Source organism: Varroa destructor, unplaced genomic scaffold (genome assembly GCF_002443255.2).
Source record: "Varroa destructor unplaced genomic scaffold, Vdes_3.0 BEIS01000001.1, whole genome shotgun sequence".
Classification (NCBI taxonomy): Eukaryota; Metazoa; Arthropoda; class Arachnida; order Mesostigmata; family Varroidae; genus Varroa; species Varroa destructor.
In genome coordinates this window covers 71,113,061-71,131,345 of record NW_019211454.1, presented here as the reverse complement: position 1 = coordinate 71,131,345, position 18,285 = coordinate 71,113,061, and the positions used below count along the sequence as shown (strand labels likewise).

The 18,285-nt window shown below is 41.3% G+C and overlaps 1 protein-coding gene across 2 annotated transcripts in view; it reads left to right on the top strand.

The window, feature by feature from the left end:
• Positions 1-16,927: 16,927 nt before the first annotated feature.
• The window catches only part of LOC111255584 (netrin receptor UNC5B-like), a 44,561-nt gene continuing 43,203 nt past the window's right edge, over positions 16,928-18,285 (top strand). Inside the window, exons 1-2 of one of the 2 annotated variants that reach the window (XM_022817698.2) lie at positions 16,928-17,055; positions 17,256-17,488. In XM_022817698.2, coding sequence (XP_022673433.1) covers positions 17,398-17,488 — 91 coding nt within the window. In that variant the 5' untranslated portion in view covers positions 16,928-17,055; positions 17,256-17,397. Of the gene's footprint in view, positions 17,489-18,285 lie in introns of both variants that reach the window. The other variant, XM_086974232.1, reaches the window with a different exon arrangement.

Below are 18,285 nucleotides of genomic sequence, written 5' to 3'. Positions count from 1 at the left end.
GATACCACAGCATGCGAGTCTATACAAACGACTCAAACCATTGCAGAAACAAACTGACTATAAGCAGAGCCTCCGTATATATGCCATATTGCTGCTATAAAGCTTCCATTGTGGACTCTATTAAAAGTTCTCCGCCTTTTTCTACTCGTTACTTCTTGTAGAGCCATCGAAACGTTACTTACGTAGTTCCGCTTAATTCTATTTCTAAATGGAAAAGTAGTTATTGCGTATAAATGCTTTGGCCTGATCTTTCGCTTGCTTCAATTCCTCTTTGGCTTATCGCTCATACGATTACTTGATAGATGAATAGAGTAATAGGGATGTGCATTTAAGCAATAGATACTAATGTTAACAGCTTCGTGTTATACGTTTCTGAAGGCAAGCATTAGCAGTACTCTCGACTCAGTGACTGGCCAACTACAATCAGAAAATAATTAGGCCGGATTATGACAAGGCCACATTCAACAGTAGTTCGATTCAAAGCGTACCCGTGTAAGCCATGCCCGTGTGAAATGTTTATTAAGAAAGGGTCAGTTCGAATCCAGTGACAGAATGTCTGCTCGATTCCGGGAACTCGTAGCCTTTATTTCCTTTTTTTTTACTCATTCATCGTATGTTATATTTCTCGTTTAGCAAACAAACACATATTTGAATGTCAAATACGATCTGAGGGTCGGGAACAGGAATCCCATTGAACGGTCCGAAGTACTAGCTATATAACAACAGAATCGGAAAAGCGAGGGCTTTAGCGGAGCAGTTTTTATTACGAACAATGTTTGTTTACCTCGACAACTAGCCTTGGAACCATCACTCGGTACTTGTAAAAGCAAGAATGTCTCATTGATATCTTCTTTTCTTTTCTATTATTGTTCCAGTCCACTTCTCTACCCTCTGTTCTTCGTTGCTTCTTTATTGTCTTGTACGTATACAAAGCAACAGACATCGAACGAATTCACAGAGTAAGGTCAATCAGGCACCCCAGCTTCAAATATAGCCCACTAATGCTTCGCTATGCGACGGTCGTCGAAACTCTAACAAAGAACGACATCAATTTTTTTTTATGTGACCAAGCGTGGATCCGTCCTTTTATCTGTTAGTAGAATTTCAAAGTAAACTACTGTTAAGGTTGTTTGTATGGCTTTGCAGAAAGAGCAAAAAATTCGGTGGTATCCAAGAAAACTTCTCGACTGAGCTCGTTAAGATATATTCGTCAATATCTTTGCATTAACGAGACTTTCTCATAGTGTTATTATCGTGTGTGTTCTCATAGTTATTTGTACACATCTGCTACGCTCGCGAAAAACCCTAAAGCACATAGAAGGTAATTCGGTAACATCGATGATAGAGCAATTCACTTATTTTTGTTTTACTTATAATAATAATAGTAATAATTATTATATATAGAACTGTATGGCTCTAGAAGGTGTTGTGACTAGAACTTTGCCGACGAAATTGATCGCTCAACGAGGGACAGATTTCAGACGGATATACGTACTAGTTTGATAAGACAAAGTATTATGTCTATAAAGGTAAACGGTTGACCCCTTCTCAATTGTGCCGTACACTATCGTTATATATAGCGCTACTAGCGTATGTAGAATTAATGTTAGTTATTACAGTGTTAAAGATTGTTGTTGGTCCATAATCAGTTAAAATTTATCATCGAAAAATAATCAAACATAAAAACGACTTGAGCTCGGACATTTATGGGCTCTATGTGCTCCTATGAAATTTATGTTTAATTTCATAGGAGCTCGTCGCCAAATAATTAATACAGAACACGCTTTTTTGAAAGCGGTCAATCCAAGCTTTTGAATATTTGTAAGAATAGGGCAATTTGTAGCGGAACCAAAAGGCAAGTTCATTACATGTCATCGATCAAAATTTTTCTACTATGTCCGTCGGATGTTCGCCGAGAGCAGTCTCTTCACCCTTTCATTGTCGCTAGGCTGTCATCAATCGTTCATGCTATCGTATTCGAATTCTAAACCTCTATGACATCTTTTTCTTTTTACAGCTGCCATAACTGAAGCAGGAAGACGCTCGCTTACTTCACTTGTCAAGGCTGATATTGGACAGCCCGAAAAGAATCGTTGATAGATTCATCCGGTTGTTCGGTACGAAAGGTCGACATGTTTGGGCGGTGTTTTGAAGAGAACTATCTATCACGAACGGTACACTGATGCAGTTGCTCTTAGCATTGTGTTTTGGTTTAAATAAACCTTATATTCCTCCAACTTCCGACAAGTATATAGCATAAGGTGGATATACAAAAGGTAGCATTGGTCTGATGGTTATCGTAGAGGCAGCGGCGACGGTAACAGCACAGGCCAAAACAACGGTATGCTTTGAATTTGCGCGCGTCCGGAAATCGGGCTGAGTCGCACCGGAAATAGATTCACAGCGGTTGTCAGATCAGGCACGTGACGCAGCGGAAACGAGATCATGCTGATTTATAATGATCAGGGTCTTCGAAAGTGCCGACCGATCTGACCGGCAACGTCAAGCCGTCGTCGTGTGCTTGCTTGTCAAACAAAGTAAGAGAAGTCTTTGTGTTTTCGACTGTGTGTGAACGATGATAGGCGCAGGCCGCCGGGATATGGGCTAGAGAAGGAGCTAGCAACGGACAAAGCAGCAGGAAATTCATTTCAATGCAAGCGAACTTTGCAGTTTACGTCTGAGGGGGTCCAAGGGCCTTTGCTTGTCCTTTGAGCATCACAAAGATCGGAACACTAACCTAGATGTTCCGTTGATTCGCACTGTAGTACTTTTAACATCACGCGCTTCTTTGATAGTTGTACAGGTATTCCAGAATAGAAGCCAGCAGCCCTCTTTAAAGAGATTCCAATTCTAAATATATTTGTCTATAACTGAGATCTTAACCATTAAAAACGTTTAGTTAAAAGGATCTAGGAACTGGTGAATTCTCGCTAACCCTACACTGCTCTATAATTTTTTTTTATTTTTCTAGAGTTTTTTTTATTTTGGTTAGCTTACGTCTCCTGACGCGTTTTCCCCCCCCCCCCCCCCAAATTAGTAAGGTGCATTCATGCGCTTGTGATGAGATTCACGTCTAAAAATATAAAGACGTTCCCGTTACAGTTACCACACTCACGAATGAATCTTTTAAGTAATTGAGATCGATGTAGAGCCAGAATATATAATAATGCTAAAAACGCTAACATTGAGGAAATCAGCCTAATACTCAATATATATTCACCGTTGTTTCCTTACTTCTCGTTTTACCCGTGGAGTTCTATGAAACGTATGGACAGTCGCAATCACCATGTTGTCCATTATAGATTCGATTCCGCTTAATGCACCAGGGTCGAATAGAGAGGTTCCGGAATCGCCCCTCGAAACAACGGATGTCCACAACCTTGTCTCGGACGTTACTCAGAAGTGCAACTCTGTAACAAAGTGGCTATTTGTTTTGCCTTATAGGAGAGGACCTTCGGTGACATCTGAGGCTTCTCAAAGTCGTCATGTGTGGTCATCCTTCGATAAAACCCGAAGTGATCGTATTTGGGATGATGGCACTAGCTCCGGTCTTCATTTATTCCGTTGAGCACTTTACTTCTTTCGGATATCCCCAAATGCGCTCGATACACATTTGTGCTCATATGTTATCGCAGCTTATCATCAAGTAATAGAATGATTGTTGTCGATTTCTCAATAAATGCGAAAATAAGGTAATCTTAATAATAAGGTAATCTTTATTAATTCATCTTCATTAAAGCGCCTAAGTAACCGTTACGATAGCCGACCCAGAATGCACGGTCCGCCTGTTTTTTGTAACATTTAAATAACCTGTGTGGACGCTACGGCCCCCGTCACTTTAGTCACAAAACAGTGTTAGGTCAGCTTTCACAGCGTAACACGTGCGTCTCTTAATTTTCACTTGTAATTAAATATGAGGGTTTATGTCTGGATGGGTATCGCTATCTGCATTCAACAATGGGTGCTTTGTTAACAATACTGTAATATCTGAATGTTTAGCTCTAAAAGATAGATCTAAAGGACGCGTAAGATGCAATATCGGTCCCTATTTATTTATTTGGTTTATGGCGAATCCTTATTTGTGCCTTCTATATCCTTCTTGAAGAGTTCAGACGATACAACACTGTTTGTTGAATGACTCCACGTTGATCAGAGAGTTTCTGCTGGATCTGAGCAGAATTTTTCTTCAGCAGTGTCTGAATTTTTTCAAAAAAAAAAAGTCTTTAGATGTCCAAACATCGAGAGCACAACTTATTTTTTGGATATGCAATAAACTATTTTCTGATTATTCGTAACCCGTACTGACATATGATCTGACTTTGCATTTATATGGTCCATTGCATCACTTACGCGGAAGATATGAGTCGCCTTTCGGGGACACACTTCTGGAACCCCATTGCAGTATCTGTCCTGTTTACACTATGCGTGAACCAAAAACGGTTTAAATATTTCAGAACAAATAAAACAATGTCACTGCTAGAAAAAGGTCACATTTACCAAAGTTGAAGCTAGAGATTTTTCTGTACATCTATTATCACCTATTGTTATATCGATTGTAGAACGACTAACTGCTCTTCTTCATTCGCTTTTCTCTTGCCAAAAGATTAGACATTTACGATAAAGTTTAGTGCACAATATTCTATGAGATAAAGGGTTGAACAATATGTGTGGTCCCTTTTATAGACGCATTACGCCTTATCATTTCGTTCGCGCATAGTAAAAATTCTGAGCGACACTCATATATGGTTTACTTGCTATAAATAGCCCGTTCATAGAAAAGTCTGCAGAACAAAACTTCACTTTAGACCAAAATAGAGGAATAAAAGTATAAGAATAAGGAAGAGAGACGGAGGAATTACGGGCTGGTACTATGCGGACGAGACAGCCAGCAGGCTACGTATGACAGGACTACGTACTTGAATGAATGCATTCTGGATGCAAATCCCCACGACAGGCACTACGCGTCTGGCGAAGCAGAGCCCGCATCCTCAAGGACTGGCCAGTCTCACAGGAACCAGTACTTCTGAAAGCGCTCAAGGAACTTGACTCGCAGCAGGCGCGTTCGCAGGCAGATTCGAATGGGCTCATAGGGCCGGCACACACGAAGAACAACTCCCCAAACGAGGAAAACCGAGAAGGCCAGATCCTACTTAGAAAGAAATAGCCGACTGTACGCCTAAAGGGGCTACGGGGGTGGCTGGAGTGGAGTTTAGAATTCGGGGATGATAAGGAGGCGTATGAAGGAAAATAGGAAACTAGGATAGAGCGAAAAGGAGAACGGAGGTAGGGGAATGGGGGGTATAAAAAGGAGCTGCAACATGGGGGAGAGAGATGAATCCACCGTTGGATGGTTGCTGGCTGCGGCGGCAGCCGTAGCGGCTCTAGTAGTAACGGCCGTCATGAGTGGCGTGGGATAATCCGCAATACATCACACGGGATTACACGCGACTGGCCTGGCGAGAGCGGGAACACACAACAAAGTGAGTGTCTGCAACAGCCGCAGCCGGTACAGGAAAATGGCAGGATGAGATGCTCAGGTTGAGCATAGGGGAATTGGAGAATGGAAAAGACGGGTAGAGGGAGGAATAGCAGCAAACGACAAGCATTCAGCTGCCCCCAAGGGTTATCCAGGGTTTCTTGATCTGCAGCCAGTTCAGCAAGCGCCGCCATCGTATATAGGTAGCGGAAAAGCAGCTTTAAGCAGTAGCAGCACTTCAGCCATTATGCTGCACTGTGTGGTTTAACTACTTACTAAGCAGGGACCATTGTTACAAATACAGTTCGTAGATGAACTTAGAAAGGATAAAGTAATGATCTGTCGTTTAATGGTCGAGTTATGATAACTTAAAGACGAAGGTAACGGGTAAACAAATGTTTACCGGCCATATATTTTTCACTCACGAACTATTTTAACAGGAAGTTAAAAGAAAAGAATAAATGAAGATATATTTGAGGACCATGCAGAAATTTTACAAATGATCAACCAATGTATGACACCGATACGGCTGTTCCTTTTCCTAGGTACATCAGTAACTTTTTAAATTTATAAGCGTTTCTGTTCATTCTGTAGCTTGGTACAACTTACAAATCGACTTTTTTTTTTAATGAGATTTAGCCCTTCAGTGCCAGCTCGTCCATTAGAAGCTAATTGTGCTTACTGGTATTGTTTGTATGAATAGCTAACTTAGGGTACAATAAATCTTGATATTGAAGGTTAAAGACGCAAGATTGACAATAACAGGCATTTTATATATGCAGAAGTCAAAGTTACCTCTTGCTATATCAGTAACCGGATTCAGGAAACGGACATGAACCTGACGTTGCCTAACAATTCTTTGGATCTACGACCAATTTTGATTATCTATGTTGCTAGGATAGATGCTTTTTTAAACTTATTTTGTCGGAAAACAGGTAAGTTAGACATACATTGGTTCTATCAAAGCAAAACAATCAAATAAAATATGGCAGATTGGCAAATGGCAGATTGCAAACAAGCTGGACTTCTGTTTTTACAGAATTTTCAATTGCATTCGTCGATCTAGTACTTTTTATACTCACAACCGGGTGTATATGTACTACACGGTGTTAAATATCTGTTGATAATGACGCTGGTCATCGGCCTCGGTAGCCCTTAACCAACGTGCCCAGGCCAAGAAATCCATTACGCGCTGCTTTAGAAAAATGATCCGCGATGTGGCGTATAGCATACACTCGTCTTTGAGAGTGAAGGGGGTCGATTTGTATAAATTGATGAACTATATTATTCAGCTCAATGGAACGGGTGTTACTAAATGACATAAAGGTAATGAATATCTGACTCAATTAAGACCCGTTCTTATCGCTTGATATTTCTTAAACGAACATTGATGCATCAGTAGTGTAACAAAATTTTCAAAATTTTTTGCAAAAAGCGACTCATGAAAAAACATTCGCAAGGCCATTGTGTTACATTGGTATTCGCTACCTGCTACCCATTTTGGTGAAGTTGCTGAGGTTCAAACTTACGTCGTGCACGCATTTAATGAGAATCTTTCTGCTGCATCTAGAACGAAAAGAAGAACGCCCAACGGGGGATGTGGGTAGATTGGGCCGCCTTTTTTCCTTTTCAGCAGGCGCGTCCTTTGCTCCCTTCCGGTACCCTCTATTCTCACCTAGTTCCCCCTATCTAGACCCAAGCTTGTACCCTCCCTCCACCGCTGCGCGCCGTTTCTTCCACGTTTACGTTCACACAGACTGGTGCCATTGGAGACTATTGTGTAAATGAGTTCCCACTAAATGGAACCAGCAGTGGCTAAGACAAAACGTGCTAAAGAATTTTCCTCATTCACCGGGTTAGCAGGCTGGCATTGGTGGAGCGTGCTCCATCCCGCCTTTTTCCCCACATGCTAGCGCCGTGCTGTATCCGTATAGGTAGCATAATGGTTAAATCTCTGGAAGATATTGGGTGTCTCCGTATAGACATACGCTGGCTTTGCTGTTAGTGGGCTGTATGTACGTGTGTTATAATTATCAAGATACGCTTATTTGCCAGTCTGAGAGCGGTATATATGCATCGCTTGTGACTCTAACGGTGAACAATTTGCCTGGTTAGAGCGTAAAAATATGGGGCCATCTCAGGCCAGCTATGGACTAGCGGTGTTAGCCAGGTGCTGGCTCAGACAACGACAACAGATGTACAGGTGTTTTTATTAGAGATTAGAAACAAATTGACGAAAGGGTACTCTACAATTATCCATCACTGTTGTACATGATGTGAAACCACACATTATAGAGGAGCTACGTTGAATTATTGGCTATGAACCAAAATGAAATATTTGTTAAATGAATGTTATAATTCTTCCATCTTTTGTTGTTCATACCAGCCCAGTTTCGGTCACCTTTTTTCGATTATTCAAACTTAAAGTTTATCTATACGTGTCTGTAAGAATAGCTAGTCCGTTTAAAAACATGATTCGTGATTACACGGTGATTACGTAGATCAATGTGTAACTGGATTAATATATGTAAGGACGCCCATAGAAACTGTTGTTTCCGCCCATAGAAATTGTTAATAATGCAATTACTGGTTCTCGAGCTCTAACGACTTTGTCCATCTATTTTACTCAACATGAGAGGACAAAGTGCCGGTGTTCACCCACGCGAGAACGTCCAATGAGTGAAGAAGATTTTGTCACTTTGCTGGTCGAGGAAACGCAACGCTTGTTGTCGTCCTGTTTTAGTTGTTTTATTATAATCAATCCCGAATTGAACAGTCAGTTTAGTTGCCCACGAGTTCGCGATATTTCCTTGTCACAAGACGATTTGATGGCAGCGGCGGCACCTCCATCTTGTTGAAGCTGCCTTACGTCCCAGCTTTGCCTTCTTGTGTCCGGTTGTAGCTATCCGTGTGTGATTGCTCCGCTGTCCTATCGTCTGTCATATCTCTGCCGCCTCACTGCACCTATTCAACGTTTAGGCTACTGCGTACCCCGTGCGACAACCCAACTAGCCATTTCTTTGCCTGCTTTACCAATCTCTCCTCACCACTGAATTGCCAGGTTTTCTGATAGCGATTCGATAGCAGTCATGAACAACACAGACCCCATTGGCAGTGATAGAACTTTTAGAGAGATGATGTTGGCTTGGCCAGTTCGCTGGTGACTCTGGTCTTCTGTGTCATCTTTGCACTGCTGTCTTCAGTGTGCTCGCCTTCACTAAAGTTACAGTGATACTGCAAACTCTATCTGCGGTCTGCAGATGAGTTCTCTCACGTTGCCGTCATATGTACCCGCTTTGCTTTCGCTAGCGGGCGTCTTATTCACCCTACCCAGCTTCATGTAGAGTGCATTTTTGTCTCTATCTGATTCGTTGAATGGGTACGCCGGTAGGAGCAAGCCCGCTTTCTCTCTCCGCAATTCTTCTGTTCAGTCAGGATTCAGTCACGCAGAGTTGCTAAAAGTGTCGGTCCGTTAGCTTCTCTGTCGACAAACCACCGGGCAACCTAAACAGGGGCCCATAGTTACGACGAGACGTTACATGTTAGCCAGCCTGCTGCTACCACAGCTTTGTAGATTTTGCCGAAGTGCCTGAGGGATGTGGGTGTAGATCAGTGGGTAAAGGAATAACGGATACGCTGTCACGCTGGTCATAAGAACGCGAGAGACAGATAGGAGATAGAAGAATCCGTTTATTCTGGGGGTGGGGGGGGGGGGGGTGAACGAAGTCCAAACCCTGCGGACTTCCGTGATCAACCGACCAGTATCAAAACGATTGATTCTACTGCCACGGGAAAGCTCGGAACGCTGTTTGCTTTGACAGCAAGACTATGGGCATTTTACACAAAGACAACGGCCCCGCCACCTTTGGCGTTGCTAACCGCAGCACCAGAAGGCATATCCTCACTGCTTTCCAATTTGAATGCCATATATATTTCTATTTGCACTTTTCCTTTGCGTGTGTAATTTAAATTGAGCTGATGAACGACTGCTTCATATATTAATAAATCTTAGAAGAACCAAAGAAATTATGTGTGTTCAACGAGCACTAGTTCCCTTGAAAAGTATGTGACAAACCCTAACAAGTATCTATGTACGTTTATTCCAGGCGGTAGTTAGTAGAAATACATTCTTATATTTCTCCTGTAATATATTGAATATTGCGCTTCAGTATACTGGAGATAAAGATATAGTTACGTAGGCCAAAGCACGCATTGGGCTGACATGTCGGACTCGATACGTTTGTATGCGCTGACAGCGTGTAAGGCCGCGCTTTTGCATAAGTCGAATTCTCCCTTTCGAACTGTTTCAAAATCTATCATTATGGTTGATTCTCTTAGCTAATTACATTGCCTAATAGTAGAACGGAATACTTACTGTTTAGTTATCGCATGCTTTAAATTACGTACAAGTAGATACAAGCATGTATCATCGTTAGGCCGAATTAAGTATCGATTTTTCTATTAGCCTGTTTTCGCTGTCAGGGTAAGCGAAATCCCAGTCATTTAAATAAAATTCTTTGCATACGGTCATCTAAGACCCGTTTGCCGCAGTCAACGTGGGAGCTCGTTCAATAGGTTTTCGCTTTTAATCTTACCAGAAGCGCTTTGAAAGCTCATTTCAGCAAAATAGCATGAAGAATTGGTTTATTGCCAGACAGCAGTAGTTTGCGGCTTTAATTGTAGTTATCCCATAACGCATTGTACACGTGCTACACTGTCTATTGGAACACTGCATAGCGGCCCGCTAGTCCCATTATATGGACTGCGTCATATGGGCGATAGTAGCGAGGAGAGAAATACATCTCGACCCATTTTCTGGGCCGCTTGCAGCCATTCTGCTGTCGACTGACGCTCCTCAGCGGCCAAGGCCTCAAACAATAGAGGAGCCACTTTTTGTAGTATTATCAAAGATCACCATCAGCACAGCATTGGCCCGGGTAGCTGCTGCGTCAGAACTTCAGCAGCAGCACTGAACGTAGGAAAGTAGCGAAGGAGGGTGCGAGGAGGATAAAAGACAGACAATGGCGACGACGACGAGAAATAATGAAGCCATACTAAAGTTGTATCGATCTGATCATTTTCGGCCAAGCTCAGCAGATCGCAGCACTCGCCAGCGGATACCTAAGCGTTCTCACCATCTACAAAATCCCAAAAGTATTTAAAAGACGAAAAAAAAAAAAGAGTTTCATTGTCCAGTTAAGGACAAAATGAAGGCAGACGCTTTGTATATATAATATATATACAGATAAAGTAGTTCGTTTAAATTATAAATTGTTGTTTTTACTTACTACTTACTTTTGCATCGTTACACTGCTTATCATATCGTTCAAGAAAATGGGACTGTGCATAATTGGATGTTTCATAATAGGTCGAAAAACTAACGCCTTGTGTTCTTCTTCGCTTACTGTTTGTTATTTTTTGTCTATTTGATACAAGTACACACAAAAAACGCTCAGTTAGCGGATGTTATCTAGAGACTGAAAAATAATATCGTTTGAAAGCAAACAGGAGAAAGGTGAGACAAGCCTCTACTTTGTTAAGTAAACAAATCTTAACGCGTTTTTGCCCCCCCCCCCCCCCTTGACCATCTTATCTCACTCACCTCCGTTAGTCGTCGAGAGAATCTCTCCGTTTGTCGATATGATTAAGCTTACAGGTTGAAGCGTACGTTTCTTCGATTTTACCAAATATACGTAGACTACCAGCTCCAAATTTTTTCGGGGCTCTTCGAAATTGAACCCAATAGGACTTCAGCATCGTTCCCGGCTGACGTATGGCATGACCGCGAACTTCGACCGAATAGCCATTGCTCCAATGAACAAGTGCAAATTAAACATAAAATCCCTCTACAACGAAACGTGTTCTTTAATTCGAATCCTAGCCGCCTCTATGTCAGTCACTAGCAGAAATAATTTTTCTTGGTTAGTCGACAGCCAGCCTATTTATAATACTGAAATATGCTTTTGATAAGTGATACAGGCAATTCATGCTGAGGAAAAGCTAAATACAGTATTAAAGTTCACAGATACATTTTAAGGTGTTTCCGTAATGTCGACACCATACAAAATAATCCCGGTGGGAAGCCTATTGTCTCTTCTAGCCGTTAAGGCAGTTTTAAGAATAAAACTCGATTCTTCGGTTGTTTTTCTTTAGATTCCTGCGAGTACTCGAAACTTTTTTCAAAAGGTAACTTTTTTCACAAACTTTGGGTAGAGGAATAGGTCGTCAAGTGGTAGGTCAAGTGAATTTGGGGAATAGAATAACAAAGACAACAATGTTTTTGTTCATCCTCGAAAAAATCAGTTGGTAAGCTGCGATTACATCATCGTACAGTATCACAAGAAGCTATGAAGTGTTCTTTCAGAGTTGAGAACTATACTGATGACCAGCATTACGCAGTGTTCTTGAAACAATCCGCTAATCCTTTGGTATGGATTAATATAACGGTAGGAGAAATACTCGGCATTAGTTCGTTAGGCATAACTCTCCGACAGCCGGAAAAGAAATTAATGAAAAGTTTGATTTTTGACTCGGAACACAATTTTTTGTTCCCGCTTGATGCTGGGGAAGCTGTAATGATGCGCTGGAGCAGCAACTGTCTCCTCTTTAGTTACGTTAAAAACTACGTATCATAGTTTTAATATGAAGTCGCCCAAATTTAAATTGTGTGGCACAATTCTTGCTCAATTCAAGCCTTGCGTAAGATGCCTAACTCTCCTGCGATCACTGGAATACTATTAAAAAATCCTTTAGCAATAATTTTCCATGTTTTCATCCAAACTCGCCGCTGTATATCAGCCCTCGTCGCTGTCTTGTCTATTGTTACTTGCTATTGGTTCATAGGCTAGTAACAGAAACCTCCCATTGGCACAATCTGTAATTACTTGATTTCGATGATAGCATAGAGCATGGTGCATGCTTTTTGGTACTGCATTTCGATGTTCTACAAAACGAGGTACGATCGATAGATAGTCAAAAAACTTGAAAAATATGACTCACACGATCGAACGCTTTAAACTTTTGCCTGTAGGTAACACAGAGGTAAGCGATTTCATCGCCACAAGAGCGGATATGACGGCTTTTAGCTGGCCAAAGCCTATCGTTTTATTAATACTACTCTTACTTTTAGTATATATGATATAAACATATCTACCCATTTATCTACTGCTATCTATTTCTGGTTGTTATTTTGATTAACCAACACAAGTCAATTTTTTAAAAACCAGATGATTTTTGCCGGGTTGCTAAAGTTTCATCCTGGAAAAGCTTAGCGTAATATGTACCCGATTAGATGAATACTTTTCCCGGGGGAGTTTCTTTTCTCATTTCATAGAGCTTAATGTTAATCTGAATAAATTGTTCGTTTCTTTTGCGATTTTTGCCTCTTTTAGGCTGTTCTTCGCAAGAATTACTTATACGTGCCGATTAGGAAGGTGTAATGGCTTAGGTTAATGGTATTTTGGTAGATTCATTTAATGGAAAATTTTTCTCTACCGCGAACATGGCAGTCAAATGTTTGAATGAAGGCTTATATAGGGGGTGCGGGAGGGGAGGAAGGGGTTCGTTTCCAGTAACAACCGAAAGCTCTTGCTAAGGTAAGTCAAAATGCAATACAGATCACTACACGCGGTCTCGGTTTCAATATTTAAGATTCCCCGAAAGGGTGAAAATTTGACACGGACTTCTATGTAAAAGAAGCCGTTCTAGATACTAACGGAACGCTTTCGTCGAGCTAAATCGAAGCTATATATTTTCCTATACCTAAAGTAGACATTTTGGCCTGAATATGGTCAAAAGCCCGTTGTGAGGTTCATTTCGCTCACATGACAGCATGGCCAAAATGCGTTCTAAGTAGCTTTTGAATATCTTTATGGATGAATTTCTGACAGGTGCTAACTGAAAAGTTATAGCGGCCTTATAAACATTTTTTCAAAAATATACTTTGAACTATTTTATCAATGAAACAACAAAAAAAAAACACACTTTTCATGCATCACCTGCCGCCAGCTCTTCACGTTCATGAGCTGAGTAAAAATGCAATACACCTTCCGGAAAAAATCCAAAAACCGGATGTGGCAATTTTTTCCCTTGTATGACACTGGTATAAATTTTTTTCCTTGAAATTTTTGGCAGAAAGTATATTTTAGTATCAATCGCAGGCTTCAGATGAGCTGAATCAAGATGCAGTACATATTCATCTACCTAATTTTCAATTTTGGGCTCGAAAATACCGTTTTAGGAGGTTAAAACTTCATATGATATACTGTGTAGAGAGGTTTTTCTGGAAGCAAATCTATGGATCTCGAGCTAAATAAAAATTCAATACTTATATATGAAATCAATATTTTTGAGTCAACATTACAAGAATCCTATTAGTATAATCGGTTTGCAATGAAGTGATGGAACAGAATGAATAGGTCGGCTAAATATATTTATTACTTGCGATCTCTAATAAACGGCAACCAAAGACAAGCATTTAGTACACGTTCGTCCTTCAAGGATCGGTCAACGGCCGATTTTATTCACGGAAATAGAGCAAATTAACTAATGCTAAAAAAGCCCAGTAATTACATTGTAGAAACATATTATGAGCAAGACAAGTCTGGAATCGGTCGAGCCTCCTGGTGAATATATTGACACAGAGTGATGAAATAACTTCAATACGTTAACGGGCCAGACGAGAGAGGGTAATTGCATCGAAATAATTGTTAGTTAATAATACCCAATAATTTGCGTTAGGTTGTTTGCGATACGAGTAAATTAAGTTAAGTTAACTGCAAGCACGGCGTCCACAAGTCCGTCTAGTATATGCTAAGAGGGCTATTCAAATACCTTTTTTACTGACTGCTTTAAGCCTAACTCACAAGAAACGAAAAAGAAGGCTTGCTAAAGAAGTGTTTTCACAGAATTTCATTACCGAACGACCCCCGGGCTAATCCAAATCTCCCTATCAGAAATTACAATTGTTCCACTTTAGTGCCGTTACTACATTTCATACGTCACCCGATTCCCATGACACAACACGCTGAACTATAAGCCTTTCAAAGGCAGGATCGACGCAACGCTGTAGAACGTGGGGCAGAATTGACGTACCCAGTAGACATCCTTTCCAGTTAACGGCTGATACAGCCACCGCCCACCGCTGCTGATCCGTAAACGAAGTTAGTCCCACACCCCGTACGGCTGCGTCCCACTTTCACTGTTCTCCTATAAGGAGTGCTACCGAATCCGGTCTGCACATTCTGTAGCTTCCAACAGCCTCGTATACAGTTGTTGTGTCAGAACCTATCCGCTCAAACTTCTATGACCGATGTCAACTTTTCACGATGGCAGCGGAGCTCAGGCTGCAATGGGAAGTTAGGTTTGCTTGTTGTGCACATCAACGGGGTAGCCATCACTGCAATAGTGCTGTACTTTGCACACTGAGTCGTGGGTGGGGCCATAGGCGAATGGGTAGAAGAGTGGCGGACGTTGTCGTTACCGCTTATACAAAGAAAAAGGGGACCAAGTGTACCCGACCCATTCTCCGCAACCCATAGATACTCTCCATGACCAATCGCAGCTTCACAATCTAGATCGCAGGCGCTGTGCCACTGAACAGCCGCAGAATAGAAATCACTACACTGTAGAGCTTTCAGCACAAATGAAAGCGGGTTTATTGTCCCAGCGAAAAGTGCAACTTCTGCACTGATTTGCTCAGTTAGTTTAGGATATATTGTAACTACCTCGAATGTGCCATACGGAAGAACACAGAGCTCAAGTGAGACCTGCCGCTGATTCACCCGTCAGGTGTTAGGGGCCTACTGTTACCGCCCTCAGACTCCGGCTCACCATACCGTTGAATGGCGCATACTATATAGTACGTATATGAGAAATGATGCATTCATATTGCATCATAGCATGAAACAATAAACATCATGAAGTGGACGCATGAACAACGCATGTCCTATCCTATGCGTGAATTAACACTGAAAATAATTATAATAACCAAACGTTGTAGGTTGGGCGAAGTTGATTGTGTATTTGTCAGTAACCTTCAAATGATCAACAGAAAGCCCCGAGCCGTAATTGCAACTAGTAGACTTGCAGCTTCGGACGTAATGAAGAATAGGTTTAGAGACGAAAAGTATATATACCTATGGAAACGCGGTTATAGAACGAAACAAGAATGCATATATATATATATATATGAGCTTAGCGGTTCAGATTTATATACAGACGTCAGACGTTTCAGTACGATTTTAATGTGCATGATTGTGTGCCCTGCCATTTTCTTAAGATCAAACATGGTATCAGACTTAATAACTCGACCATATATGCATTAGGAAAAGGTCTATCTATATAATTCCAACGGTTTTTGGACTCGTACTGTGGATGATGCGTTAAACCTCATAAATAACCAGCCGACCTGACTACTGCGTGTATTACGATCGTAACGAAGTTCCTAAACGTTCCCTTTATCCAACTTGAAATCCACATTCGCTAGAGAACAAAAGCAGTTACCTTTATTGTCTGAGTATCGATGTATCAAACAGACTTCCGACTACGATGATTCGAAAAAAAAATGGCTGAGCAAACGGTCAGCTTCATAAATCGTCGATGAATTTTATGAAGCTTGCGTCATCCTCGTAAAACTTCTCATTTTCAAATTGCAGGCATTCCTGGAAACATGGACACTTCTATTTGAAGATATCTCTCCACGTAGCTTTGAAACTAAATTTCGATAGGACAGATATATAAAGCAAATTTTGGGCTACATGATAAAAAATAATAGTTCTCCATTGAAATTCCGAAAGATTATCAAAAAAAAAAACATAGATAGAGGACCAAACAATTTTGACAAACGAGTAAATACTCGATCATTACAGCCATGGCTGCTCCGATGTTTTTCCTGAAAGAGTATAACCGTACAGCATAATAAAATACGCAAAAAGTTCTGTCTTAAGCGAAAAATCAATTCATGCACCTTTTTCACTGACCACCAGGAAATATCAAAGCATTAGGACATGGCAGATTTACGCACTCGTCAGTATTGACGATTCTTCAAAGAAATCGTTAAGAATCAATTAAAAGCATTTACGCTTAAAGTCGAAATAAATATCAGGTTTATTACTTTGGACAGAAAACAACATAGAATGTGTAAAAGTACGTATTCTTGATAAATAAAAATTGTGACAACTAGAAGTAGTACCTAATGCAGTGAAGATGTGAAGAACGAAGTTCCTTAATTTAATTGTGGTCACTTTACTAAGCTAGTTATGAACTCATGCACGACGTACGACGTTGAAATTCCTAGTCGTAGCCTCAGTGTTTCAGTGGTCGGACACCCAGATGGCGCCACAGTCGCCAATGTAGAGAGGGGTGAGGCTCATTTGAGGAGGAGGGAACATTGAGGGGCCATGTGCTCCGAGAATCCGCTTCTCCCCTAGAGGGCCTTTCAGAAAGGCCCGAGAGCCCCCAAGAGAGTGCCAGGCCCCGGCCGCTGAGTCAGTTTAAACAAAAAAAGAGTCAGAATGATAGGTTCTTGTTGAATACGGACTGAAAACTCTGAACCTTTATAGGAAGAACAAGCGGTTATGGTGTGCAGTGTTTTGTGGTAGTAATCTTATCGCTGTAGTACACACTCTGGTGTATAAGCCATTACAAGAAAAGAAGGGATATGGTGATATACGTCCTGTTTGTGTTTTTCGCGTTACGTGTGAATGCGTGAAAGGAAAACGTGAATGGAGTATACTAGCTGTGTTTCCTTTTCTTTTTGATCCTTCTGGTGTTGCTGCAGCGCCGCTCTGATCATCTCGTGTATTGGATACAATAATGCGTGGATATACAGATCTAGCCGTGAAGCGATAATGACTACACCTGTGATTCACCACATGAAGTGTGAGAGCATGCCATGAAACAGTACACGGAGTGCTGGTGACATGAGGCTCGCCTTCGGATTAACGCTGCTGTGTTGTGGGGCAGTGATACACGAAGCATTCGCCGACCCGAGGAAATCTCCTTCGAGAAAAGGTACGTATTTTCAAAACTTTTGGTGAAATGTATCTGTATGTTGTCCGTATCTCTTGTCTCGGTGCGCCCTTTAAACAAAACATACGCTGGAACATAACCAGTTTATCTCCGATTTCTTTTCTCTCGTAGAATCTCTTCCATGATGCCCTGTTTTCATCTATATCAAACTCATTGTATTATTCAATACATCACGGAATAATATAATACAATGTTGATCTTTCTCTGTTACTGATAAATATGAACATTTTATTAGTATTGTGTGTAATATAAAATATAATCGTGTGGGGAAAAATAGGTTCTCATTAAATGCAAAAAACAGGAAGATATTTTGCAGCAGGACATAAACGTTATTCGATAGCCTGTGGATCGAAGCGAGATATTTAGAGGTTCGTTTTAACGTCGGTAACGTGCGAATCGAGATTAGAACTGGCGTAAAAGAGCAGATTCAAAGTAGTAGAAATCTTTATTCTGCCTTACCAGCCTTCTCACATAACGCTAACGGTTGCCCGATTGCCTCCGAGCGGGGCCGGCGGATTTCGGGTCTGAGTTTTTCGAGCCTAGGATGAGTCTCTCAGAATCCGTTCTTTCGTCGTTTTTGCCTCCCATTCGAGTTCTTAGTTGGCGTCGTCCACGAAACGTCGTGTCTATGGTTGACGGCCTTTCCTTCTGGCGCCCTTGCCCCTTTGGCCAAACGAAAACCAACTGCGTATGCAAATCTGGCCGTTGCTGCTGCATTGCCCTCCTTCGTTGCTTGCGCGTTCGACGTAGGTAGCGTAGGATGTTTTTGAGGCCTGTAT